Genomic DNA, 25,722 nt, shown 5'->3' with positions numbered 1-25,722 from the left:
CAGCCCGGAGCTAAAGGGCACGGGATGGGGCACTCGGCTCTCTCCGGTGGACCCAGCGGGGTCCCTCATCCCGTCCCATCCCATCCCATCTCATCTCGTCCCATTCCGTCCCATCCCATCCCATCCCGGTCGCGGCCGGGCGGAGTGATGCAGCCCGGTGCTCCCAGCCTGGTGCTCCCAGGCTCAACCGAGCCGAGCCGAGCCGGGCCGGGCTGGGCAGAGCCGGGCAGGTGCCGTGACCGAGGGCCGGTGGCCCCAGAGCGACCCCGCAGGGTCCCGCAGCGCTCGGTGCGACGCGACCGGGGGCGGTCCCGCCCCGCTGAGTCACCGCCCGCCCGGAGGGACGGAGAGGGGCGGGTGCGTCTGGCCCGATGCACCGCGCCGAGGCTGCGAGGTGCGGCGCCGAGCAGAGCCGCACGGTGTGGAGCTGAGCTGAGCCGGGCCGGGCCGAGCCGAGCCGAGCCGAGCCGAGCCGGGCCGGGGCAACGTGCCCAGCCTGCCCCGGGCACAGGTGTCGGGGGCAGCAGGGAGCGGGGAGGGAGGAGGAGCGGCGGGGGCGGGGTCCGGTGTTTGCTGTCGGGGTGCGAGAGGCCGCGGTGAGGGGCGCTACGCGGCTTGCCCTTACTGGGGAGACTGGGAGGGGATCCTGTGGGGTCCGCGATGCGGGCGGGGAGGTGGTGGGGTGAGCGGGGGGGGGCATCTGACAATGCTGGGGCCAGCCCCGCGGGACTGGTAGCTGGTACTGATGGCAGTGGTGGCTTTGGGCAGCAGCACCCTGGGTGCTTGGCTGGCTGGTGGGGCAGGGATGGAGGTAAGGAGGGCTCCATGGGGTCCTCGGGGTGATCCCAGCTCCATAGGTACAGATGGGGACATTTTGCCTCCCTGTGCCTGAGCAGTGGGTGCGGGCAAGCACTGCGGTCTGTGCTGGTGGCCATGGAGTGAGTGGTCTGGTGAAGCCTCCATCCCTGGTGAGTGGGACTCATCCTCCCCTCTGCCCCAGAGTCGGGCTGGGTTCCCTGGATGTAGAGCCACAAAGTCCCCATGTCCACACAGCTGAGACCCACGAAGCCCCTGCCACCAGGCCAGGGCCTGCGTGTGGCCTTTGCTTCCCACCCTAGGGACCCACTACTGTGCCCAATTCCTCCTCCACCGCCATGCTGGCGGAGGGTGCAGCATCCCAGTGGGACTGTTGGTGTGTCTCGACAGGACGATCTCCCTCCCCTGAAATTCCTGTTGGGGGATTCCTCCTGCACTGTCTCCTCTTGCTGCTGCCGGTCCTGGCACGCTGCTGTGGGATGCAGGATACTCTGGGTGCTCCCCGCCCACAAGCTGCCTGAGCTGCCCCTTGGGAGGGATCAGGAAAGCCCAGCAAGGCCAGCTGGAGAATTGAAATGAAGTCTCCTGGAATAACCCCCTGGCAGCACGTCCCCATGGTTGCTGGGGAGGGATAGCAGCCAAAGCTCGTTTCATGGTCCGAGGGTTGCAGTAACCCCCCTCCAAGGTCCTCTGCCAGGGGCGGAGCCAGGAGCGTTTCAGAGATGGAGGGGGAGGCAAATCCTTTAAGCTGGGCCTGCAGCCACAGTGGGTTTTGCCATGCCCCTCGCTGGCTTTGCAGCTCCCACGTGAATGAAGCCGAGGACTGAAAATGCTGCATACTTGGTTGCAGGCCAGCTCTTAATCCCATGGCCTAGGGGCTGCTATTCACAGAGCAACAGCTTTGCAAGCAACTGTGTGCTGCCGGGACGGGCACCCCAGGGCTGGCACCCCAGGGCTTGGCTGTCCCCGCACCTTGCAGTGGCAGCCATGGGTGCCGGTGGGATGTGGTACTGCGGGGTCTGCAGCCATGGTGCCGGCTCCAGGTGGTGCCAGCGGGCAGCAGCCTGTCAGCACCTGTTTTTCGGGAGCGCTCCAACACACCAACTCCTTTCCCATCAGCTCCCTGACAGCCGGGGTTTGGCAGGAATCTTGGGGGATGTGCTCATGGCCTCTTACCTGGCTCCTGAGGTGCTGCAGACTTTGCTCTGGCTGTGCTTTGCTTTCCTGCAACCAGAAACACCTGCGGGGACCTGGTTCCCCCTCACCAGGCTCCAGGTTAGCTGCTTTCCATGCCAAATGCCTGGGAGCCTGATTTGGGGTGGTCCTGGGCTGCTGTGTGCTGCCCTGTGCCCCCCTTCCCTGGCACAGGCAGGCGATGGGGACCTTGCTCATGCAGAGGGGGACAAGACCTGGGAGGGGACGGGGTGTTTTGGCAGCTATTTAAAACTCAGGTAGGTGATTTGGGTGGAGGGAAGGTACAAAGTGACCCACAGGAAGAGGCCAAGGAGTTGCTCCTGAAGAAGGCTGGATGGTGGGAGCGCACTATGAGGGTTGCTGGCTGTACCGTGGAGGCCAGCGACATGGCGTGAGGTGCTGGGAGAGGACAGCCTGCACCACTTTGTTCCCGTTTCATGGCAGCCTTCAGTTTGGCACTGGTCCTTCGCATGCCACTGAGCTCTGCACTGTGTTGCCTGGGCACTGGAGGAAGCGCTGGTTGAGTTGGCTGTGACATGTCTGTCTGAGGTGGGGTTAGGAAATAGAATTTTGTTTTACATTCTTAATGTTATGACCCAGCTTTAAGAAAATTCTCCATCTTGGGAGCCTCAGGCACTTGGTGGTCTGCCTGTGCCAGCCTCCCCCCTGCTCTCCCCATGCCTGCTGGGGAAGGGATGGCTGCCAGCAGCTGGCAAAGGATGGATTTCTGCTGCTCCCATGGGAATTTTTATCAGGTCTGGTTTTGTCCTGTCAGCAGAACTCATCTTGGGGCTGCTGGGTGTTCTGCGCAGCCCCACATCCTGGGAAGAGCTGAGTCCATCCCGCAGCACAGGCTTGGCATTAGCAAGACGTTGGGTCAGGCTCTGCTGCCACCGTGACGGGAACGGCTTGCGTGCTGATGCCGTGAATAACATACATGAGCCGCTGGCCAAGTACAAGGACCCTGTGTGACGATCTGCGGGACCGATGCTGGGGCATCCCCTCTGTGCTCCCTACCACCATGCAAAGCTGTTCTGTACCTCACAGAGCCTCTCTGTGCATCAGTGTCTCCATTCCATTCCTGAGTCCTTGCCTGGGTGACAAGCTGCGGGCTCGTTGGCGTGTCAAGGAACAGAGCGTCAGTGTTGTTTTCCTAATGGGCCTGGAAGGGAAACAGAGATCAAAGGCTCTGAATCTCCCCATTTCTGGTGTTTGTTTGAGGCATCAGAGCATCTTCCCTTCTCCTTGGGAAAAATATTACGGCCAAAAGCCATGTTCCATCTCCAAAGGCAGAGAGAGATGCCAAGTCACCCCCAGAGCAGTAAGGTGGCAGGAAATACTGCGCTTTTTTGTTTTGTGGGTGTTTTAGGGTTTTTTTTCCATTTGCCTGTAGGTTTAGAGGCCACCATGTTATTCCTTGACTTTTCTTTTCAAGACCAAAGCGTTCTTTGAATGGCAAAGCGAGGATACAATGTGATTCCTGGGACTGAGCCTCCCTCCCAGCCAGTGGTGAGGGAGCCTTCTCCAGCCTGGCCGCCTCTTTTTACATCATCTGGCTGGTTTTGGGGCTAAACTAGGAGTTTTTCTATGTGTTACTCTTCTTGGAGGAGCTCAGTGCCCCAGGGGCAGCAGGTAATGCCATCCTGCCCTTGGTGAAGGGGAGGCAGGGTTGGGTGCTAAAGGCTTTGGTCTCTCCTTGGTCACTGTGATAGCACAGGCCATTTGTAAATGAGTGACACTGGGGTGGCAATGCCAAGCGGCCCACTGCTACCCAAGGATGATGATGGGAAGGATCCAGTCCCAGTGTGAGCTCGGCACATTCGGCTCCCTCTGGTTCTACTGGCACCGATGGGAACTTTGTTTTCCCACTGAGAAACCATTTCTGGGGGACTTTCTCTTGCTATTGTTCAGCTCAGGAAACAGCCATTGGCGTCGGAGCGAGTGGGACCATATAGGGCTTGGAGGGGAAATACCAGCTCCCCCACCCACATCCCCACAGGGATTTCTGGTCCCGGTTGAGTGACGGCTAAAACGGGACGATCCTGTCCTCCGACCACCCCAGTAACATCCTAAAGATGCCAGCGCAGTGGGATAGGCTGAAGCTTTGTTGGGATGCAGCATTCTTTGCTTTCTTGGCATGCTGGCTCTGTGCTATCACTACATTGTTGGCATTTGTGTGCCACTTGGTTGCTTTTTAGCGATCCGGGTGTTTCCCATCACCACTGGCATTTTGCCACCCCAGATCCATGCTTTTTGGATCCACATGCATGATTACCAAGTGCAGCAAGGCACTGGGATGCCAGTCCCATCCGCATACTGCCAAGTCCTGCCTGTGCCATACCCTCCCAGCCCGCACCGGCAAACCTTGTTAGCGCCACACTCAATTATTGCAGCAGGTTAATTAGTAACCCGAAGCCCCCGTCTTCTGGTGATAAACTACTGCAAGAAGCAGACAGGGAGGAACACGAGCGGCTGTGCCTGTGGTGCTGTGCCAGCGCCAGATCCGTGCTGGCTAGGAATGTTCCCAGGAGAAGCCCATGCTTGTGGGAGAGATCTGCCAACAGGAATGCCGAGTTCTCAAGCAAGTGGTATTCCCACAGCCTCCCCATCTGACAGCCCCTGGGTGCCTGGGAAAGCTCAGGAGCCTCTGCAGGTGGTGCTGATGGATGCCCTGTATCTGCTTGTAGCAGACAGAACAGGATTCAGCCACTTACTAGGTTTTGAGAAGGATGCTTTGAGAGTGGCACGGGAGCAGGATGCAGTGGTCACAAAACGGGTGGTGGCTTGGCTTTGGGCATTAGCAAGTGTTCGGCTCTGCTGGCTGGTCTGGTAGCACCCAGCTGTGGGGGCTGTCCTGCCCAAGGGCACGGGGCTCCCACTGGTTGCTGGATCACAGAATCCCAGGCTGGTTTGGGTTGGAAGGGACCTTGAAGCTCATCCAGTTCCAACCCCCTGCCACGGAGAGGGACACCTTCCACTAGACCAGCCTCGGCCCTTGCGCAGGATGAGCAGGAGGTGAAGCTCAGCAGTCACAGCAGCACAGAGGTGCAGTTTGTGGTGCAGGGAAGGCGTAGAGTGTGATGGGAAGGGCTGTGGGTGCGAAGGCTGCGGCTGGGTGGAGCACATGGGTGCAGCAGCACCTGAGGGTGGTCAGCGCTGGCTTGGGTGCAGGTCACAGCAGCCCTTGCTGCATATAAAAAAGAAAACTGTGGTGGAGCAGAGTGCAGGATGAAGGGGTGGAGAAGGGGCTGCAGAGAACATTGCCTGCCTGGTCATGAATGGCAGAAGGAGTTTTTGCAGCCACAGTTGCTCCAGGATGAGCCTGGGAGAGCCTGTTCCTGCCAGGCTGCAGTGGCAGAGCAGTTTGCATTGTGCCCGGCTCCTCAGCTAAACTGCAAGAGCTGAAAGCACCCATGACAATAATTTCAGGGCTGGTGAACTAGGAAACCACTGTTTCCTTCTGTTCCTGTCACTTGTGATAAGAAGCCAAGGCCTGAACCGAGATGTGAGGCCGGGAGTGGAAGAGGGAACCCTCCATCCCGCTCTGAGTCACTGGCGGTTGGTGCTAGTGATGGGGCGCTGGGACACCCCTCAGTGCCCACACCCGCTGCTGGCTGCCCTGTCCTTCTAGCCCTGGTGCTCATGGCTCCTCCTCATGGCAGAGGTCCCAGGGAGCTGTGTCCCACCAGCACAGCCTTTTCTCTCCATCCCCTGATGCCATGGTATGGGTGATACCCAAATACCCACGTGGCCCCTTTCTTTTGTACACTTCCAGGCCCTGCTTTGTCCTCAGAGGCCAAGCCAAAGCAGAGAGCTGCCCAGGATGAAGGTCCTCCTTCTGCTCCTTCTCTCCCCGCTCCAAGGTAGACTGCCCCAACCACATCCTGCCCTGGGGCGGTGAGACAGGTTTGGGCTGCTGGAAGTAATTGGCAGCCCCAGAAACTTGCCTGGGGGGTACTGAGGGGTGTTTGCTGCTGTGACTTCCACAGAGGTGAAATGTCTCATGGGCTGACGTGCCTCTGGTGAGGTGTCTGGGGCAGAATGGGTTTTTTCCATGGAAAGGAGATGGTCTCTGTCCATTCCTCCTGGGGATGGAGAGGTCCTCTCTCAGTCTCTGCTGATGTGGCTGGTGCCACCTGGGAGAGGGTGGCCCCGAGAGATGGGGGCTCCTGCTGCCTCAGGAGCCCTGGCAATCCCTCCCAGCATGGCTGTGGGGACACTGGGGAGGTGGCCCGATGTCACTGACATCACACAGCCCATCCAGGACAGGACTGGGGTGACAGGAGCAGAGAGCCTGGCTGAACCAGCATCTCCAAACACTTGTGTACGCAGGGGTGGGAGCCTGTGGCCACCAGGAAGAGGACTTCCGCTTCTGTGGTGACCGAAACCAGACCCAGAACAGCTCCATCATCTATGAGCACGGCCCTGCCGCCTTCTCCATCGAGAACACGGCCCAGGCACTGATCATAAGAAGGCCCTTTTTGCCAAGTAGGAGAAACTCCTCGTACAAGTACAGCTTGCCCCCCACACTGGGCAGGTACCGCTTCTGCATCTGCTGGTTCAAGGCCACCAGCACCCTGCAGCTGGTCTATGGGAAACAGAGCTTTCTCCTGGGCCAGGACCCGGCCAGCAGCAGTGCCCGGGAGAAGCAGGGTCAGGAGACTGCAGGAGCCAGCACGTCCATCTTCAACGTGTCCTACATCTTGAAGGGCGGGAAGAACACTTCCCTCGACAGTACCTCTGAGTACTTCTTCCCCGGTAAAGGCAGTTCAACATTATCTTAATGAAATACAGGGTTCCTTTCATCCCCAGCCCATGCTTATGCCATCAGCGGGTAGTGTCCCAGGATTTGGTATGGTGCTGATGTGAAGACACAGCTGAATGGTGATGGAAGGTGAGGTAGGTTTGCTTCCAGCAGCCTAGAGGCAGGCCTGGATACCCAGGCTCCTGGAAGATGGAGATTTTCAAGTGTATTTCCCCCTAAAATCATGGGCTTTGCAGAAGTTCCAAGGGTCCTGTCTGCACTGCTAGGCACCTAGCCAGCGTGGTCCTGGTGACCACAGTGGGAGCCGAGCTCTGGGCAGCAGGAGAAGCCCTCTAGGTTGAGGTGTCCATCAGCTCCCCGGGCTTGGGGCTTCCTTGAAGCCCTTTGCTTTCTGCTCGCACCAGGGCTGTGCCCAGTTGGCTGGGGGCATGAGAAAGCCAGCTGTGCCTCTGCATTTCATGGCCTTCCCTTCTGTGTCCCGTCCAGCCTCACCAGAGGACATGCCCATCTGGGAGCAGGATGTGGAGGAGCAGCTCACTGCCTTGGACAGGCTCATTGCCCAGCCCGCGGAGCCAGATGCAGGAGCCATGGAGCAGCGGGTGCTTCGGCTGTGAGTTCCCGGCTCGTGCCGTTCCTGCTGCCAGTGATGCAGTGCTGCCTGCATCCCTCACTGTGCCCCTTCCCTGACAGCAAACTAGGGGAGCTGGAGAAGATGCTGACCAAGGTGGAGCTTGAAGGGCAGAACCAGACCTTCGGAAAGGCGACCGTGCGTGCAACTGTCCTGAGGGTCCAGCCCGCTCAGGCTCCTCGGAACCTGGTCTTTGCTTCCCAAAGAGAGGTGGGTCCTGGGCAGCCTGCCCTGCTGGTCTCGGCCCACCAGTACCCCCTCCCAACCCTCCTCATGAGTCTTTCCTTGCAGGAGGGCAGAGAGGTCCATGGGATCGCGGTGGACCTGCCGAGTAGCCTGTTTGTGACGGCAAAGGAGAGGGAGGAGGTGGTAGAGCACAGAGTGCTCCTGATAGACATCAGCAGCCAGACCATGTTCCAGGTGATGGCCATACGGATGACATAGGATCGTAGAATGGTTTGGGTTGGAAAGGACCTTAAAGCTCATCCAGTTCCAACCTCTTGCCACGGGCAGGGACACCTTCCACTAGAGCAGGTTGCTCCAAGCCCCTGTGTCCAACCTGGCCTTGAACACTGCCAGGGCTGGGGCAGCCACAGCTTCTCTGGGCAACCTGTGCCAGGGCCTTACTACCCTCATAGGGAAGAACTTCTTCCTTATATCTAACCTAAATCTCCCTGTTCAAGTTTGAACCCATTGCCCCTTGTCCTATCACCACAGTCCCTGATGAAGAGTCCCTCTCTGGCATCTTTGTAGGCCCCCTTCAGATACTGGGAGGCTGCTCTGAGATCTCCATGCAGCTTCTCTTCTCCAGGCTGAACAGCCCCAGTTTTATCAGCCTGTCTTCGTATAGTGGGGTGTCCCCACTGTGCCGGGGACTCCAGTGGTACAGGACAGCAGGGATGCTGCCCAGACCAGGGTGCTGGTGCTCGCTTGCAGAAGATGCTTCAAAGATGAGCTAGAAGCTTGACAGCGAAGAGGTGGAGACCTTCTTGGTGGCTCTCACCCACTTCTCTCCTGGCAGCTCTCCCTTCCCACACTGCCATTGCCTCCTCTTCTTTTTCAATAGGATGAAAACAGCAGCCACGTCCTGGGTGACAAGGTGGTCGGCATCTCCCTGGTGGACTTGGCGGTGGCCAACCTCTCCGACCCAGTGGTCCTCACTTTCTTCCATGGCCAGCTGCCAGTAGGTGGGGAAATAGCCTCATCAAACCTGATCCCACCAGGAATGGAGGGGCAGGGAGGGCTCAGGCCCTACCTGCTTAGAGAGTTGTCATAATCCATCAGGTCCATGCCCTTGCCCAGCCTGTACGGGGTCTGCTACATCTTCTGGGACTGTATCGTGATCATGGCTCCAGCATGTTCACTGGTGGTGGTGCTGCCTGCACCTGTCCAGGAGATGCTGCTTTGCATATGTGTCGCCTCCAGCACAATCTCCAGGGCTGGGGGATACTTTAAGTTGACAGTCCCACAGCTCATTCATGATCCTCTTGGGCACCTGCTCAAAGCTGAACCTCTTGTTTGAAGAAGGAGACCTGGGAGGAGGCATCTGCTCCACGAGCTGCCAAGAGAACGGTCTCTGCCTGTCCCCGCGGGACAGTTTGTCTCCTGAGACCATCTCTCCTCATGTTCTCCCCTATCAAACATGGTGGCCTGGCAGCAAGCCCACCACTGTGTCCTGCTCAGGGCCTGTGCTTTTGTCATTGCAGAGGAACGTGACCCTGCTGTGTGTCTTCTGGCGGGAGGACACCACTGGTGAGTGCTCCTGCGCTTGGTGTGGAGCCAGGCGCTGCCTTTGCTCCTTTTGCAGGGTACCACAGACCCACTGGCAGGGGTAGAAGTTCCTCCACACCTCCCTTCCTCACTCCAGCTTCATAAACCTTTCCCATGAGTTGATTTCAGGTTTCTCCCTAGCCTGAAAGCTTTCTCTGTTCCCAGGGATGGGTCCTGATGCCAAGGGTGCTATCTGAGTGTGTGTGCTTGGCCTGGGACAGGCTGGGGCCCCCACTTTGGTTCTCCTCCGTGCCACAGACACCTTGCCCTGCAGATCCCCAAGCCCAGAGCAGATGTTCCTGCTGCTCACCAGATGCTGTCCCTTTCTCTTGCACAGCCAACTCTGGGAGCTGGGACAGCTTCGGTTGTACAACAGAGATGGAGGGCAGCTGGACAGAGTGCAGATGCAACCACCTCACCTACTTTGCTGTGCTGATGGTGGGTAGCACCCTTCCACAGCTCTCCACATCATTCTACCAGCTGTTTTTTCCTCACCATCTCATTCCTCCTCCTCCTCAGGTTTCCTCCCTGGAGATCACCTACGTACACAGGGATTACCTGAGTATCATAACCTATGTTGGTTGCCTGATCTCAGCTTTAGCATCTGTTTGCACCATCTTATTCCTCTACTTCAGGTACAGTGTGACAGTTCACCCCATGCTCCCTGTCTGTGTCCTCTCCATTGCCACTGCACCTGGGTGGGTGCACGCTTTCCAAATGCAGTTGGGTGGCCTGGCTGGGAGCATGATGGAGGAGCCATGCTTGAAGAAAGCAGAATTCTCCTGTCCAGAAAGCAACCCCGTGGTCAGGTCTCCTGCAGGGCGCTCAAAACACTGGCTGTTTTCAGTGACTTTTGGTTGTTGATACGGATCCATAAGCAGAAGCCTGCAAAGATCTTTCAAGGGCCCAGTGGAGAACATGAGTGTCTTCTCCTGAGTCACTGATTCTACATGGATGATTCAGAGCTGAAATGATGTCGCTCCCTACCCTGCTTGTTGCAGACCTGAAGTTAGGGCTCAGCTGCAGGGGCCTGGATTTGCATATGTAATGGTGATCCCAGCTGTGGGGCCAGGCTCCGAGCCCCTTACACCACCAGAGCGTCTCCGTGCTTTTCTGGTTGGGGCGAGTCGCCTGGTGCAGAGCTATGGGGTGTTGTGGGGCGCCAAAGGTGCTGCCCAGGCATGGTAGTGAGGTGTCCCCACTTTGACTCTCCAGAAGCAAGCAGAGAGACCAGATCACGAGCATGCACATCCACATGAACCTGTTGGGCGCCATCTTCCTCCTGGACGTCACCTTCCTCATCTCTGAGCAGTTAGCTTCCAGCAGCAGCGAGGCCATCTGCAGAGCTGGTGGGCTTTTTCTGCACTTCTCCCTCCTGAGCTGCCTCACCTGGATGGGCATCGAGGGCTACAACCTCTACCGGCTTGTGATCGAAGTCTTCAGTGCCTACCATGATCACTTCCTCCTCAAGATCTGCCTGGTGGGCTGGGGTGAGCATGGGGGAGGCAGAGAGGCCCCAAGGGCACAGGCCATGGGGTGGAGGGGACCTGGGTAGGTCTTCCCCACCATAGATGGTTCCTGGATGGGGATGGAGACGTGGCTGTGGGGAGCAGATGTCTGAAAGCAGACGGGTCTCTGTTAGGAGACTCAATGGAGAAGGAGACTCCATGGCTGAGAGTAGAAGCTGGTGCTAGAGCAATGGTTGTGACACAGCAATAGGGTCCTCTTTCTGAAAGGAACACCCAGGACAGCCCAGAGATGGGCTTGATGCAGGAAGCACCCGCGCATCTCTGCCATGGTTCAGGCAGGAGGGTGTGGTAGGAAGATCTTTCTGGCTTAAAATGCCACAGCCCAATTTGATCCTCTGGCTGGGGTCGATGCAGCACAGTCAGTCCTGCGCCAGGGCTTACACTAGGTGTCGTTGTGTGCTCCATTCTTAGTTCCCCTTGGCGGGGAGGATGTTGGTTTGTATTCTGTACACGGAGAAAGGGACGAGTCCTTCCAGGAGCTCTGAGGGCTAGGGACTAGGGCAGCCGCTTCACTTTGTTCTTGCCACCTAGGACTCCCCTTTGTCTGTGTGATGCTGATCTTCCTGGCCAGCTGGAGAAACTACGGCCCCTACTCCATTCCCATCTATGAATCCATTGGTGGCAAATCCACCAACGCAACCATGTAAGTCATTGGAATTGGGTTGCCTGGTCCTTGGTCTTAGATGAAGCCAGCTGGCTAAACCTCTGCTGTGTCCTACAGGCTCTCCTCAGCTGTCCTGCGGCTTTCGTGGGGTTCTGTGCAGGGTGGTGGTGGGATCCCCCCTCCCTGTTTCACTAAGCTGGGCTCTGGGCTTGCACTACACCCGTCGTGTTTATCCCAACCCCTCCAACTCACGTCCCTGTGGGGTGACACAGCGTAACCCTCTGCCTTTTCTTCTCCCTCCAGATGCTGGATCACGAGCCCCCTGATCCATAACGTTGTGAACCTGGGTTTCTTCAGTCTGGTGTTCCTCTTTAACTCGGTCATGCTGGGGGCCATGGTCCGGGAGATCCTCTGTCAGAACAACAAAGGTCACAAGGTCAAGCATGTCCTCGCTCTCTTTGGGCTGAGCATCCTGCTGGGCATTCCCTGGGCACTGGTCTTCTTCTCCTTCACCTCTGGTGTCTTCAGCCTCGTCTCCCTCTACCTCTTCACCATCATCAACTCCCTCCAAGGTGAGCCAGGGATGCTGATGGGGTGTTTTTGGGGTGGTGATAGGTACAGGAGGAGCTGTCCCTGGCAGGCTGCTGCCTCTCTCGGGGGGATTCGCCCACCCTTCCTCCCTCCTCTCCCAGGTTTCCTCATCTTCCTCTGGTACTGGACCATGGTGCTGCAGGCGAGGAAGTCCTCTGATTTGTAGGGCAGCTCCGACAGCATCGAACTGCAGCCCAAGAGCAGGCAGAGCCCCACCATGGCTGCACCACGCCAAGGACAGCCACAGGAAGGACCAATGCTGTCCGCTTTGCTACTGCACCCACCTCAGGGGCTGCTGGAGCCCAGGGACCCCTTGCCTCTGCCAGCCCCCTCCGCAGCTTTCCCTTGGCATCTCTTGGCTTGGCATCCTTGAGGCAGGAGGGAGGGATGCTTGCCCAGGCGGTGGTTGTTGCAGGAGGTGGAAGGGGCAGGGAGAGGGTCCCCAGTGCCTCTGGATGTCCCCTCCCATGCCCCGAGGCCAGGGATGAGCCTTTTCCCGGGTGGGAAAGGCCCCATCTTCAGCCCTTGCTGGTGGTTACCAAGAAGGTCCTTCCCCAGTGAAGACAGAATAACTCTGCCTCCAGCTCCCTCCAGCAGCTGGAATAGTCTATTTTTGTTAATTTGTTGAATGTCTATTTTTGGATGGTGCAGAAATTCAGTGGGTATGCCCGCACGCCAGAGTTGTGCCCATTAAAGTTGTTCCTGCTTGGAACACAGCTCGCTGGGGTCTCTTTGCTGAGCATGTTGGCAAATTGGTGGGCTCTCTGATGGGATCTGTCTCTCAGCCAGGGTTGTCCCATCCCAGGCAGGAGCCGGTGTGCAATCCAAATGATTCTGCTGAGCTGGGACCAGTGATGGTGCTCCCGGCAGAGCACTGGCAGCCCAGGGCCGCAGGGGTCAGGGTGATAGAGGGAGATGCCATGGCTCAGGAAGCTGCTGTGGCCTCCAAAGACCCTTGTACTGGGCACTGGTGAGGCCACACCTCAAATCCTGTGTTCGCTTCTGAGCCCCTCACTACACGGGAGACATTGAGGTGCTGGAGCAGGTCCAGAGAAGGGCAGTGGAGCTGGTGAAGGGCCTGGAGCACAAGTGTGATGAGGAACAGCTGAGGGACCTGGGGACTTTAGTCTGGAGAAGAGAAGGCGCAGGGGGGACCTTATCGCTCTCTACAACTACCTGACAGGAGGATGGAGGCAGGAGGTGGCTGGTCTCTTCTCCCGAGGAACTAGGGATAGGACAAGAGGAAATGGCCTCAAGCTGCACCAGGGGAGGTTTAGACTGGAGATCAGGAACAATTACTCCCCCAGAGGGTGGTCAGGCACTGGAACAGGCTGCCCAGGGCAGTGGTGGAGTCACCGTCCCTGGAAGTGTTCACAAACCGTGTAGACGAGGCCCTCAGTGACATGGTTCAGTGGTGGCCTTGGCAGTGTTGGGGAACGGTTGGACTTGATGATCTTGAAGGTCTTTTCCAACCTGCTTGATTCTATGATTCTATGATTCTATGACCGTCACTGCCCAGCAAAGAGGGAGGCTGTTGGAGGATGGGAATCCAAAGAGGGAGGTTTTGCAGGACAGGAATCTCCTCCCTCCGTACCTGCAGGGCAGAATGCGGCTCTCCTAGCTGTGCTGCTAGCAAGCACAGCACTGTGTCTCCCATCCCACCAGTTCCTCTTCTGGACAATACTCCACTTGTGGCTCATCCCCCTCTACAGGGATTCCGGCTGGGGCAGGGGTAACCTTCCCAGGAAGGGGGCATTTCATTCGCAGCAGCTCACAGCAAAGCCTGGTGGTGTGCCCAGTTTCCTAGAGTCACACAATCATGGAATGGTTGGGTTGGAAGGGACCTTAAAGATCATCTACAAAGGGTTGGGATAGGGATGCTCCGACATATTGCTGGGCTGGTAGGGGCCGTCAACCAAGGATTTGCAGGATGGGGGGAAAGGGGAAAGACAAAAGCCCCAAGTCAGATGGAAGTGGCCGAGGAGGAAAGGACATGGCTCTGACAGTTACTGTGAGCTGGGGCAGGTCACATGCCAACCCACAGGAAGATGTGAGGGGTTCTCAGAAGGGAATTGAGGCCACGGCCATTGCCTCAGGAGCAGGCACAAGCCTCAGGGGAGCCCGAAGAGGGGCAGAGCTGTTGGTACACGGAGAGCAGAGCTCTGTGGGATGGCTGGGAGCAGCCAGGACACCACACAGAGCAGCATGAACCTGCTCCTGGGCACAGTCCTGCTGCTCCTGGTGCTGCCCGGAGAGTGGCGGGTCAGGGGGACGCAGGCAAGTGTCCGCTTGGTGGTGGGTTTTCCCATGGAAAGCACTGACCCAAAGACCACGGCAGGGTTTCACCATGAAATGTGGCCGGGCCAGGAGGGAAAGTTCCTGCTGGGATGTGTGGAGTGCTGGCAGTGGGGTGGGTTTGCTGCTGGGGCTGTTTCCAAACCTGGGACCAGCAGCAAACCCAGGGTCTCATCTGCATCCACTCGGGGGCTGGATGTGGTGGCTTTGACTTCTCCTGATGCTGTCCATGTTTTTGAAGCCCATGAAACTGAAGGGCTGCTCCTGTTGAGCCTGGCAGCTGCCATATTCTGCTGTCTCCCCTCCTGCTGTGGGCAGGGGAGGAGCTGACCAGAGATGTTGGGGTTCTCCCTCCATTTCCCCACATGCTCTTCCTCCAGACGCTGCCAGGGGACAGGAGGTCTGTGCTGGTGAGTGGTCCCCCCATCCCTGCCCGCGCACTCAGTACCACGCTGCCCAGCAGTCACCTTGCTCCCCTCCTGCACAGCCCTGGGGCAGGGTGGTGGGCGGCACCAGTGCTGCAATGTGATGGTGCAGCTGGAGGAGCGAGGGGACAGGACGCTCAGCCCTGACCTGCCCCAGCGCTGCCCGGAGCTGGGGCGCTTGGGCAGCCCCACGTGTGCCTACCTGCGGGAGCGCTGGCTCAGGTGAGGGCAGGCCGGGCAGGGCAGGGCTTGGGGGCTCAGCCGCCCGGGTCACTGGTCCCACGGCCCCTCTGCCTTGCAGGCTGCTACAGGTGGTGGGGCCAGTGCTGCACAGTCGGCTCGCTGGGGTGAAGGTGCTGCTTCTGAACGTCAGCAGGGCTGTCACCCAAGACGTCCTCATCGCTTTTTCTCCCATGGAGGTGAGACATGCCCCTGTCCCTCGCTCGGAAGGGCCTCTGCCTTCCGAGCATCCCTCAGTCCCAGCCCCAAGGCTTGGCGCACCATGGTGTGCTCTTCCTCCACCTTGCTCCACGTTTGCATCATGGACCAGCGTCAGCTTTAGCTTCCCTTGGCAAGAAATCATGTGAAATGGTGTTAGGGAGGGAAGAGCCTCCCTGAAGATCTGGTGGTCAGGGTGAAGGGAAGGTAGAGGCGGAACGTGTGGGACCTTGTGCCTCCTGCCCACATGCCAGCTTTCCCACTCCCTGGATGTCTCAGGGGACCACGTCCCACAGGGTGATGGTGGGCTGGAGCTCTCCTGGGACCCACTCCCAGCTCTGATCCTTTCCTGCTGGGAGCTGTGGATGAGATTCTCCCCTTCTGCCCTGGGGTTCCTGTTGATGTTGCTGAGAAAAACCCATCTGGGCTGGGCTGAATTTATGCCTAGAGCAATGCTGGTGGATCTTGAGCAGCGAGGTGATGCTGCCAGCAGCACCCACCACCCTTCTCTGCCACAGCGCCCCAGGATGCTGAATGTGACGGAGAAGGGGAAGGCAGGGAAAATCCATCTCCCCCAGGGGATATTCCGGTCCCTGAGCACCCAGACAATGTGCGTGGTGGTAATGGTCCTCAACATCCTACAGCTGGGCATGTTCCAGGTATGAGCCGGTGTTGCTGGCATCCCTCCAGCCGCTGCTACCTGCTGGCTTGGCTCAGGCAGCACTGCCCCCACACAGGTTGTCAACCAGACAGGGCAGGTCCTGGATGACACCGTGGTGGGCATCACAGTGGGAGAGATGAGCATCTCTGGGCTGCGGGACATCGTGCAGCTCACCTTCGCCAATGGGCAGCTGCCGCGCATCAGTCAGCCGTGCCCTCCCTCCATCCCTCCTTTGCTGCCCCTCATTGAGGCATCGGCTAATGCTGGTCTACCCCCTTGCAGGGCATCACCCCACAGTGTGTCTTCTGGGATCCCAGCAAAGGTCTGGTTCTCACTGGGTCCTCGTTGGGGCCGGGTATGGGTGCTGTGCTCGGGGCCATCACCCTGTGCCTGTTGCAGGGCAGGCAGGAGGCTGGAGCAGCAGCAGATGTGACACGCAGCCCAGGGACAAGGGGACAGACTGCTCCTGTAACCATCTCACCTTCTTCACCCTCCTCCTCGTGACAACCCCACTCCCCACAGCTCGTGCTCATACCCTGTCTGTGCTGCATGCCTCACCTTGGTGGCCTCTTGGGTACCACCAGCAGCTGCACAGTTATAGGGACAGTTATAGCTGCTCCAGGGCAGGCTGAGGTCCCAAAATCAAGCCCACCTTCAGCTCAGGAAGGCAGCAGCAACTCGGCAGAGTGGGTACCTGGTGGAAACAGCTTCCAGCCTAGTGCAGGCTCTGGAGCAACAAGGCTTGGGGTCCTGTCTGCTGGTGGAGGTGCTCATAATGGTCCACCATAGCCTTCACTCATCCCTTACCACACCCCAGGGAGCATCTCCTCTGAGCCACCACTGCCCCACTGCCGCCAGAGACCTTCTGGGGGAACAGACCAGGGGCTTGCCTGGGGTCTCTGCAGCAGCCACCAGGGTCAGCAGTCCCATGGCTTTGGTAGCTGCAGTTGGATTGTCTAGGTTGGTCCAGGGCCTGTCTAACACAAAGTGCACGTTTGGCAGAACCCAGCCCTGGATGAGCCCACAGCACAAGCCCTGATGACTGTTGCCACTGCTGGCTGTGGGATAGCCATGGCTTTCTCCATCTTCACCATCGCCTTCTGCATCTTCTTCAGGTAGGATGTGCCAGCAGCTCCCTGGGGACTCATCAGGCTGGGAGGGGTGTAGGGCAGTTCTGGTGCTTTTGCCTGAACCTGCTGTGACACAGGGCACTGCTCAGCTGTGACCCTGCCTTTCCTGCTCCCCCTGGGGATGCTCAGGTGCAGGTTCAGGTCTGAGGAGACCCTCCGCATCAACCTGGGGCTGCATGAGAACCTGGTGGGCAGCCTGCTCCTCCTGAATCTGGCCTTCCTGCTCAACAGTGGGCTCTCCACTGGAACCCTGCTGGGGACCTGCAAGGTCCTGGGGGGGCTCACCCACTACTGCCTGCTCTGCTGCTTCACCTGGATGGTGCTGGAGGGCTGTCACCTCTACCTTCTCTTCATCAAGGTCCTTGGCACCTACATCCGCCACTACCTCCTGAAGCTGTGCCTTGTGGGCTGGGGTGAGCACCACCAGCAAGAGCCAGAGGGAGAGGCGGGCAGCGGGTTACAATCAAAAGGAAACTGGGTGATGCAAAGATGCGCAGCGGATGAGCAAGCTCCTGTCCTCCTCACAGCTCTTCCAAATGCTGCGGTCATGGCTGAGAAGGGTCTTCTTATGGGCTTGGGGCACGCACACCTTCCACCCTGCTGGGGACCATCCTCCTGCTCAACAAGCAGGTGATGTTCTTGGGGGTCTTTCCTCGCCCATTGCTTTCCATGGCACCCTGGCGGGGACTGGGGCAGAGGAGGGGACACGTTGAGCCCTGGTCCTCAGCACTGTACTTCCTTCTCCACATCATGTCCCAGCAGCAACCATTGTGCCCCCAGCACTTGTGCAACCTCCGTGGGTCCCTAAGCCCCATCTTCCTGGAGGCCAGCACACCCAGGACCATGCAGAGACCTCAAGCAACCACCTTGCCTCCTTCTTGCCTCCCTCTCCTCCCCCAAGTGTCTCCCTTTTTCTTCCAGGCTTCCCCGCTCTTGTGGTGGGAGTGGCAGGAGCCATTGACAGCTATGGAGAATACAGCATCCAGACCATGGACCACCAGGTTATAGCCTGCCTGTGCGTGCTCCAGCACCCACAGGGCTTAGGTGGCCCTTTGGCATGGGGAGCAATAACCTGTTCCTGCTGGGGGGGTTGGTTGCACCCATCCTGCTCGGCTTTACGCTGCACTTCTGCTTCCCCAATTGTGATTGCAACACAGCAGCCAGAGCCGTGGTAACCACCATCTCTTGTGCTGAGCCTCCACAGTCATGCCTGCAGCCCCCAGGCCATGAAGGGACATCCAAGGGCCACACGGAGCTTCCTCAGGCTCCCTCCTCCCAGCTGAGCAACAGGAGGGCAGCAGATGCACACCACTGTCCCCTCTGCTTCACTCTGGCCTTGGAAAACCCCACCAGCACAAGGGTCTCCCTGCATCCCCCAACACGTGCCCCTGGGGAGGCTCTCATGGGTGCTGCTGGGGCTAGCAGAGCCACTGGAGGCACTGTGGTTGTCTCTTTTCAGGTGCTGGATCACTTCCAAACATTTTCTGGTCCATTACATCACCAACTGTGGCTACTTCAGCTTCATCTTTCTCTTCAACATAGCTGTTTTTGGGGTGGTGATCCAGAAGAGCTGCAGTCTGCAGGGCACAGGGGTGGTACAGGGAGACCACAAGGCCTGGAAGGTGGCCCTGGTGGCAGTGGGGCTCTTCTGCCTGCTGGGAGCCACCTGGGCCATGGCGTTCCTCACCCATGGCACCTCCTCTGTGGCCATGCTCTACCTCTTCACCATCCTCAACTGCATCCAAGGTCAGGACTGGATCCAAGCTGGGAACCCTGGGCTTGGGTGGGGAAGATGGAGGAGGCAGGAACCAGCCTGGTAGTGGCTTGACCAGGGTTACCAAGGCACCAGCATCTTCTGAGCACTTCCCTTTGGCAGGGAAGCAGCAGTTCCCAGCCACCAGCATGGAGCTGGTCATGGCTCCCAACCACATCCACTCCACTGGGTTTTCCTCAAAGGAAGCTGTTTGTTAGCAGAGGAAGAGGGACAGTATCCACCCAGGTCATGTCCCAGGCAAATGGCTCACCGTGAAGCGTGGGGAGACCCTCCTGCAGGAGCAGGAGCAAGCTGGGGGAACACCCTGGAAGTGGCAGGGAAGAGCCAGCAGCATCCCAGCTGGATGCTTCCCACCATCTCCAGCTGCTGAGTATCTGCCTTCCTTTCCCTGCAGGAATCTTCATATTCATCTGGCTGGTTGTCCTCTACTACCCAAAGGCAAAGGAAACCGTTGGCTCCTTCTCCCACATCATCAGACATGACAAAGCCACCACAGCCTCCCAGGACTAGCTGCTGGCTACACCTCCTTCCCTGCCTGCGCGTGCCCCTGCTGGGAGTAAGCCTCAATCCTAACAGATGCAGCTTCCCACAGAGGATGAGGGCTCAGTTTACCATGCCTTAGTTTACCATGCCTCAGTTTACCCTTCAGTGGGCATGATCCACTTTAGCAGTAGATGCACTTTGCTTCAGCCCAGCCTGCCTTGGGCAAGGTGCTCTGGAGACATCCCTTCTGCCAAACTCCCTCCAGGCTGCAGCTGCCCCAAGGTCTTGAAACGCCCCCAGTCTCCTTCCCCAGGGACTCTTGTGGGGGCAAGGAGGGAGCCCATGAACCATGTACCTCCAGCCAGCATGGAGCCATCCTCCTCTGCTAGAGATGGCCTTTGGTGCTGGACCAACCCAGCAGTGGGTTTTCCTGCTGTTGGAGGTGAGAGGATTGATTGACTCCAGCCTGGACTCAGGAGGTTCAGGTCTGGGAATCATCAGAAATAGAGAAATCCCACGACGTTCTTTGCAATACATCCCCTCCGAACAGACCGGGGCTGAGCTCTTTGGGCAGTGATCTGCTGAACATCCCTCCTTTTCCAACCATTTCCAGGAGGTCACCGTGCTTCAGCTGAATGCACACACGGCCACTCCTCTTCTTTACCTGTGTTTTAGTACTAAATCTCTGTCAGCTCTCTGAGCAGTTTGGTTTTAGTCTTTGATGTTCTCAATATTTTTTGTTATTTGCTTTATACAAGGGATACTTTGATGGGTAAAAGTCTTGCTGGCAATTTGTCAGGAATGAAGTAAGAAATCTCCATGGATAGTTGTATATATGGTGCAGGCACAGAGCAGCCCTTTCTCTGCTAATGCTACATCTGTGCCACACAGAACCACGCAAAGTCCAGCTTTGGTGGGCAAGTATCTAGAGTGGGCACCTCCAGCTTCCCATGGGTGACTCTCTGGGAAGCAGGAAGGAACCTCCCATCACAGAATCATAGAATCCGAGACTGGTTTGTGTTGGAAAGGACCTTAAAGCTCACCCAGTTGCAACCCCCTGCCACAGGCAGGGACACCTTCCACTAGACGAGGATATTTCAAGCCCTGTCCAACCTAGCCTTGAACACTGCCAGCGATGGGGCAGCCACAGCTTCTCTGGGCAACCTGTGCCAGGGCCTCATCACTCTCACGGGGAAGAACTTCTTCCTAAGATCTCATCTCAATCCCAAGAATTTCTCTGTATGCTCATTATTTAAGTATCCATAATACAACCTTTATTGAGATACGCACTGGGCAGGACTGAGCTGTGACCAGACTCAGTACAGCAGGTCAAAAGTTCCTGTGAACTTCGCCATGAGTGCATGGAAAAGCAAGTTTTGAATAAGTGAATACAGATGCTCGAGAGCATGGGCCCGGAGGGGATAAGAAGGTCCCAGGGATGCTATAGGGAACCAAAACACTCTGATGTGGCTCATTCTTGAAGCGCTATTTGACTCCAACCATCACAAGCAGGAGCCTCTCTGCTGCTGTCACATTTATTTCATAGAATCATAGAATAGTTAGGGTTGGAAAGGACCTCAAGATAATCCAGTTCCAACCCCCCTGCCATGGGCAGAGGCACCTCACATTAGACCATGGCACCAAAGACTTTGTCCAACCTGGCCTTGAACACTGCCAGTGATGGAGCATTTGGGAACATCTGCCTTCTACACCAGCCAACGCCTCGCACCAACAGCCGCCAGAACCACAAGGAACAAAGTGAGAGTACACAGCACAAGGAGGGCCGCAGGGAGCCACGAGTTGTGTCCTGCCAAAGAAGAGAAAGGTTGGTTACACATACAGGGCCCCTGAGCTGGTGCTGAGACCTGACACAGCATCTTCTGGCTGGAGCTGATCTGGGGAGGTTATCTCCTGGGAAGGGTAAGAGCCACTGCAGCTGGGGGTATGTCGGGGTCCTGAGGGCACTAATAACAGGACTCAGTCATCCCAATTGGCCTCATGTGCGGCCTCCACCCACACCCACTGCCTGGGGGCTCCATTTAGCTCGTCATTTGTGCAACTGGTCTGAGCTATGCTGTAGGTGGGCTTGGTCCTGGATTGACCTCAGTGCTCAGAAGGAGCCTGTCTTGCAGGGTTGATGATCCAGTGTGAGAGCTCAGCTTTCCTTGCTTGGCTCCTGGCTCCTTCCCACCCTGCTCAGCCCGACCTGTGTCCAGCACAGAGCTGCTCACCAGAGCCAACCTCTGTGTGCTGGTTTGGCTCCCAGAGCACACCCTGCATGGCCGTGACACCTGAAAGACTCCATGCTCCTGTGCAGGGCAGTGACTTTAGCAGCGCTTTTAAATAACCAGGCATTGCCTAGAGAGTTGCAAGGGTCCGTGAGCTGCTCCTGCCCTCCCCAGAGGGACATACATACCCTTCGGGTCCTGTTGCTCATCCCTGGAATGGTGGGTCTTTTTTCCCAGCAGGCAGATTGGCCCATAGGAGACGATCTTACTGTAGTCATTGGCCAGTGCCTGTTTGCTCCTCCAGTGCCTAGGGCATTGCTGTGGACAAAGACAAGGGAAGGGTGTTGGGACCAGAGAGCAGGGGAGAAGCCCGCTCCGGGGGCAAGAGCACATCCTGGTGGTCTGCCCCTGCAGAGGCACCTCTGGGGCCGTGGCCTGGGAGCGGTCAAGAGCCTGCTCCTCCCCAGGTCCCAGCATAAGCCTTTCCTCCTGCAAACACCCAACAGACAGAAGAAAGAGGGAAAGGAGCTTTCTGGTGGGTTCAAGCCCTTGTACCTTTAGTTCAAGGTGCTGGGCTGAGCTCCTGCTGCTGGGAGGTGTTTATTGTGCTGAGGCACCCAAACCCAAGCCCCTTCTCCAAGCAGCAGGCCCAGGGAAGGGAGGTTCCTCTGCGTGGCCAGGGCATGGTGCAGACCACTGGGAGAGCTCACCTTGGCACAGGGCTCTGGGCCATTGGGGAGACAGAGCTGGACACGGCAGTGCAGGAACACCTCGGTGTAACCAACAATCTGGAACATCTGGAAGCTGAACTTGGCAGTAGTGCTCTCTCCAAAGCTGTTCAGGTATGTCACTGTCTCATCATGGGGACACCTGGGACACCATGGCTGAGTAAGCAGGTGGAAACAATGGGGAGCATCCCAGCCTGGAACACCAAGCACATGGGGACCAGGGTTTGCTGAACAGAACTATTACTGTCTTGGTGCTGGTGGGGATGCCTTTTCTTGGCACCCTGCATTGTGCCCACCTCCTGGAGAAATTTTTACCAGCACAGGAGCTGGCTTGTGCCTTGGTCTCTGGGGCCACAGCTGCTCTGCACAGGTGCAGTGAGCCTGGCTGTGCTTCCCACTTCCCAGATATCCATGTTACTGCCTTTAGCTTGGCTACAGCCAACTTTAATGCAAGCTCTTCAGCAGAGACCTCTCTGCACATCGCAGCAAGGTCTCCCCTCTCCCCTCCCTGCTCTTTGCCTCACCAGCTGGCCAGAAGTGCTGCTGGAGGGAAGGCAATAGAGCAGGGCCAGGAGAGGGGGCTCAGTTTAGAGTGGTTAGAGGGATCATCTATGGGGCTGTTCCACCCATTCAATGATGGTGTTCACCATAGGTTCCACCCATGCAAATGATGGTGTCATTGCTCATTGCTCCCTCACAGCAACCAGTCCTTAGCACCTAGCAAAGAGAAGTGACAGTCTTCATGGTGCAAGGAGACCAGATGCACTATGGGCACTCTACTCACCCCTCCTCAATGAGCTTGTGCTGCACGTCCTGGTAGGGATCCGTGCTTGGTGTGGCCCAGCAGCCCTCAACGCTCAGCAGGAAGTACGTGAGCTGGTGCTGTCCTTCTATCTCCAGCAGAACATAGAGTGTGTCTTTGACGGGTATGGCCTCAGCTGGCAGGTGATAGGGCTGGAGGTAGGAGGGGGTCTTGTACAGTCTCATGCTGACATTGAAGTGTCCTTCTCTGACCTCAAACTGCGCTGGCCTGAGAAGAGAGAAGGAGACCTCACATACAGAATAAGGCAGGAAGGACATAGCACAAGTCAGGCCAGCAGCAGAGGTGCACTGACTCGGGATGTGCCTCTGCTTTCAGGTGAGAGCCAGGCCCCAAGCTGCCTCTGGGCTGGTATGTCCATACTGTGTGCGGGCAGAGGCGAGGAGCTCCAGGAGTTCCCACTGGCTGGCTGGCCAGTGAGGGCGATAAGAAAGGCAGCTCACAAGGTCCTGACCTGCACTTTCACAGGGGCCTGGTGGGGACATCTCCCAGTTCCCACCCTTTATTTTTTTGATAGTTGGTTTCAAGCAGTGAGGCTAGGAGAAAGGTAGATTGTGCATGCTCCTCTGGCTCTGCCCCAGGCCCAAACCTCGTGTTGAAAAACCATTTTGGGAAGAGAAAGAGAGGGAGCCTGATCTCAGAGCTCCCTAGTGGCTCCCCAGGGCCTTTGCAGATCACCTCATTGAAGGCATCTATTTTTCTGCAGGCTCTTTCATGTCAGCAGTGAGGCGAAGAGGGACCACTCACTTGTCAGCAGCAGTGGGACTGGCGGGCAGTCTCACCACTCGCTCGTAGGGGTAGTCACAGGAGAAATTCAGCTCAAGCTGAAAACTCTCAGGGATCACCGCCCCGTGCGCATCCCACCCTGACTCCATGACGTTGGAGTATGACACGTGGGAGCTGTTTTGCTGGAACGACACAGAAATCAAGTCTCAAGACTATGTCTAAGTCCATACACAGAGCCCCAAAGTGCAGTTCAGATGGTGCAACTCAGCTGCTCCAGGCCTGGATACCTGCTGGGGTTTTGCTCAAGTCCCATGTCCACAGGCTGCCAGCAGGCAGAGCAGGCAGGAGTCAGCAGAGTGGCCACAGGTGAGGGCAGTGCAGAGCTGGAGCACTGGTTCCTCTGAACCCTCCCTGACCCATGAATCAAATGAGGGACAAAGCGGCTACAGCCAGGGCTGCAGAGCTCAAAGGATGCTACCAGAAAGCTGCAGGCTGTTACCCAGGTGATAGATAGAGCTTTCCGACAGCCCCCCAGTTAAGCCTTCTAAGGGGAATGAGAACTTTACAGCACCTGATATCAAAGGGAAAGCTTCTGGCGCTTCCCCTTTGCTGTGCATACTCTGCACATCTGCTCCTCTCATGGTTTCAGAGCTACGCAGAGAGGCTCTGCTGGATCCTTACCTGAACTACTGATCCACAGGCAGTGTGGTTTTCACCTGTGAGAGTGGCTGCAAAAAACAGCTCACCCTCTTCTTCCATTTCTGAGACCTTGCATGCCTGGTTCCTCAAGTGGACAAGCTGCTTAGGGATCTTCAGGAGGTCAAACACCTCCTTCCTCACCATCATCTTCATCTTCCCTTCCTCACAGGTCAACTTCAGTACCACATCTAGGGGAAAAAGCCATATGCAATAGCAATAGTGAAGAGGCCTGAAGGAGCCCTAGGTCAGCTATGGGGTGGCACAGTCCCACTGAGCCCAGCAGACCCTCATCCCAGTCTCGGTAGAGGCTGTTGGTGGGGGTCTTTGCAGACACTGGGCAAAAGACAAACCTGTGGGAACACACAGACGTTAATGTGGATCTGTTACTTTCTCATGGTTGCTTAAGACCTGCCCAAGTCCATGGACACTGCTACCCTAAACAGACACAGTCCTTAAAAGCTCAAGACATGAAAGACAGGTGTCGTGCGTCTTTTAAGGCTGGGATCCTGAAAGACCCTGGGTCTTTCAAAGGCTGTCTACAGAATCACTGCAGCCTGCGAAGGGCACCAGACAGGTACAAAGATCCTCTCTTGCAGATGAAGAAGACAGTTTTTGGCCAGTGTCTGGAAGAGGCTTCGCTGCAGCTATGCTGGAGTGTGTGTGCTTGTTCTGACACTGCGAGTCAACTGTGCTCTGCAGCATGCCCTCTTGCCCTGGCATGGCTTCTCAGCAGCCGAGGAATTAAGGAATGAAGACTTTTGGAGAGGAAGGAAATGGCCTGCGACTGGGTTTTGTACCAATGTGTATTCAGGACATGGTGGTGGCGGCAGGCAGGAGCTGAGACATGCTCCTGGAGCCTGCACTGGAGAGCAGTGGTGACGCCAGCTCACCATGCCCATCTTCCCTCCCTCTGGTGCCCCTTGAGAGACTGAGGAGGGCTCATAGCATCCCCTACCTTGGCAGAATGTCCCTGTGAAGCCCGGTCTGCAGCTGCAAACAGGTCCATCCTTCATCAGCTGGCAGTGCCCCTGGTGCTGGCAAGGGTTTGGCAGGCAGGCGTTCGGGCTCCTCTTGAGATGGAGGGCTGCCACTCGCCAGGGGCTTGCCAGCTCCCCTGCAGCAAAGGGAAGGTAAGAAAGCTGAAACTCAACAAGAAATCTCCCCTGTGAGAGACAGGAGAGCGAACTCACCCACAGCATGAAGCCCTGCACAGCTCGCTAGGGCTGAGGTCCTCGCCTAGAGCCAGGGCAGACACATCTGAGGAAGAACCTTCCCCTTGGCTTGCCTGGGAGGATGTGAGTGAGAGCCTGGGAGAGCTCCTCAGCATGGCTGTAATCTGGATCAGAGCTATGGAGCCTGCCACCAGCTAGCAAGGAGAGTGGTGGTATGTCACAGCCACTGCACTCCTCTCCACAGGT

The 25,722-nt window shown here is 57.3% G+C and overlaps 4 protein-coding genes across 6 annotated transcripts in view; 3 read left to right on the top strand and 1 right to left on the bottom strand.

The window, feature by feature from the left end:
- The first annotated feature begins 372 nt into the window (after positions 1-372).
- Positions 373-12,613, top strand: LOC115601180 (adhesion G-protein coupled receptor G1-like). Of its 3 annotated transcripts, none has more exons than XM_030470831.1 (14): positions 373-511; positions 5,786-5,873; positions 6,343-6,768; positions 7,262-7,385; positions 7,466-7,613; positions 7,695-7,823; positions 8,470-8,586; positions 9,110-9,155; positions 9,511-9,611; positions 9,693-9,808; positions 10,389-10,663; positions 11,234-11,345; positions 11,610-11,878; positions 11,999-12,613. In XM_030470831.1, exons 2-14 carry the CDS (start codon positions 5,834-5,836, stop codon positions 12,061-12,063), a joined length of 1,968 nt encoding a protein of 655 aa, XP_030326691.1. In that variant the 5' UTR covers positions 373-511; positions 5,786-5,833; the 3' UTR covers positions 12,064-12,613. The 3 variants fall into 3 exon arrangements, with proteins under 3 accessions (XP_030326691.1, XP_030326689.1, XP_030326690.1); XM_030470830.1 differs by lacking the exon at positions 373-511 and adding an exon at positions 950-968 and having other exon boundaries at positions 1,936-5,873; XM_030470829.1 differs by lacking the exon at positions 373-511 and having other exon boundaries at positions 844-5,873.
- Positions 12,614-12,817: 204 nt separating this feature from the next.
- On the top strand, positions 12,818-19,803 carry LOC115619798 (adhesion G protein-coupled receptor G3-like). Its single transcript, XM_030512673.1, has 12 exons — positions 12,818-12,854; positions 14,608-14,839; positions 14,919-15,036; positions 15,574-15,714; positions 15,793-15,911; positions 15,995-16,038; positions 16,116-16,216; positions 16,719-16,831; positions 16,976-17,259; positions 17,768-17,861; positions 18,306-18,592; positions 19,015-19,803. Exons 1-12 carry the CDS (start codon positions 12,818-12,820, stop codon positions 19,128-19,130), a joined length of 1,686 nt encoding a protein of 561 aa, XP_030368533.1. The 3' UTR covers positions 19,131-19,803.
- Positions 19,804-20,519: 716 nt separating this feature from the next.
- Positions 20,520-25,722, bottom strand: part of LOC115601178 (uromodulin-like) — a 6,373-nt gene continuing 1,170 nt past the window's right edge. The window contains exons 3-9 of the mRNA XM_030470828.1: positions 25,260-25,418; positions 24,287-24,492; positions 23,627-23,787; positions 22,844-23,089; positions 22,042-22,201; positions 21,520-21,649; positions 20,520-20,910 (exon numbers count right to left, since the gene is read on the bottom strand). Of these exons, the coding sequence (XP_030326688.1) occupies positions 20,810-20,910; positions 21,520-21,649; positions 22,042-22,201; positions 22,844-23,089; positions 23,627-23,787; positions 24,287-24,492; positions 25,260-25,418 (1,163 nt within the window). The 3' untranslated portion in view covers positions 20,520-20,809. The remainder of the gene's footprint in view (positions 20,911-21,519; positions 21,650-22,041; positions 22,202-22,843; positions 23,090-23,626; positions 23,788-24,286; positions 24,493-25,259; positions 25,419-25,722) is intronic.
- Positions 24,801-25,722, top strand: part of DRC7 (dynein regulatory complex subunit 7) — a 26,579-nt gene continuing 25,657 nt past the window's right edge. The window contains exon 1 of the mRNA XM_030470815.1: positions 24,801-25,688. The gene's annotated coding sequence lies outside the window, so the exon portion shown is untranslated. The remainder of the gene's footprint in view (positions 25,689-25,722) is intronic.

The sequence above is a fragment of the Strigops habroptila genome, chromosome Z, assembly GCF_004027225.2.
Source record: "Strigops habroptila isolate Jane chromosome Z, bStrHab1.2.pri, whole genome shotgun sequence".
Classification (NCBI taxonomy): Eukaryota; Metazoa; Chordata; class Aves; order Psittaciformes; family Psittacidae; genus Strigops; species Strigops habroptila.
Note: the sequence above shows the minus strand (reverse complement) of the source record. Positions and strands in the feature narration are given on the sequence as shown.

Bases quoted from the DNA above. Each gene is read 5' to 3' on its own strand.
- LOC115601180 (XM_030470829.1), top strand. From the start codon at position 5,735: ATGGGTGATACCCAAATACCCACGTGGCCCCTTTCTTTTGTACACTTC. The intron at 7,614-7,694 runs GTGGGTCCTGGG...CTTTCCTTGCAG, and splicing joins TCTTTGCTTCCCAAAGAGAG to GAGGGCAGAGAGGTCCATGG. The intron at 7,824-8,469 runs GTGATGGCCATA...CTTTTTCAATAG, and splicing joins GCAGCCAGACCATGTTCCAG to GATGAAAACAGCAGCCACGT.
- LOC115619798 (XM_030512673.1), top strand. From the start codon at position 12,818: ATGGCTCAGGAAGCTGCTGTGGCCTCCAAAGACCCTT. The intron at 15,037-15,573 runs GTGAGACATGCC...TCTCTGCCACAG, and splicing joins TCGCTTTTTCTCCCATGGAG to CGCCCCAGGATGCTGAATGT. The intron at 17,862-18,305 runs GTGCGTGCTCCA...GTCTCTTTTCAG, and splicing joins CACCAGGTTATAGCCTGCCT to GTGCTGGATCACTTCCAAAC.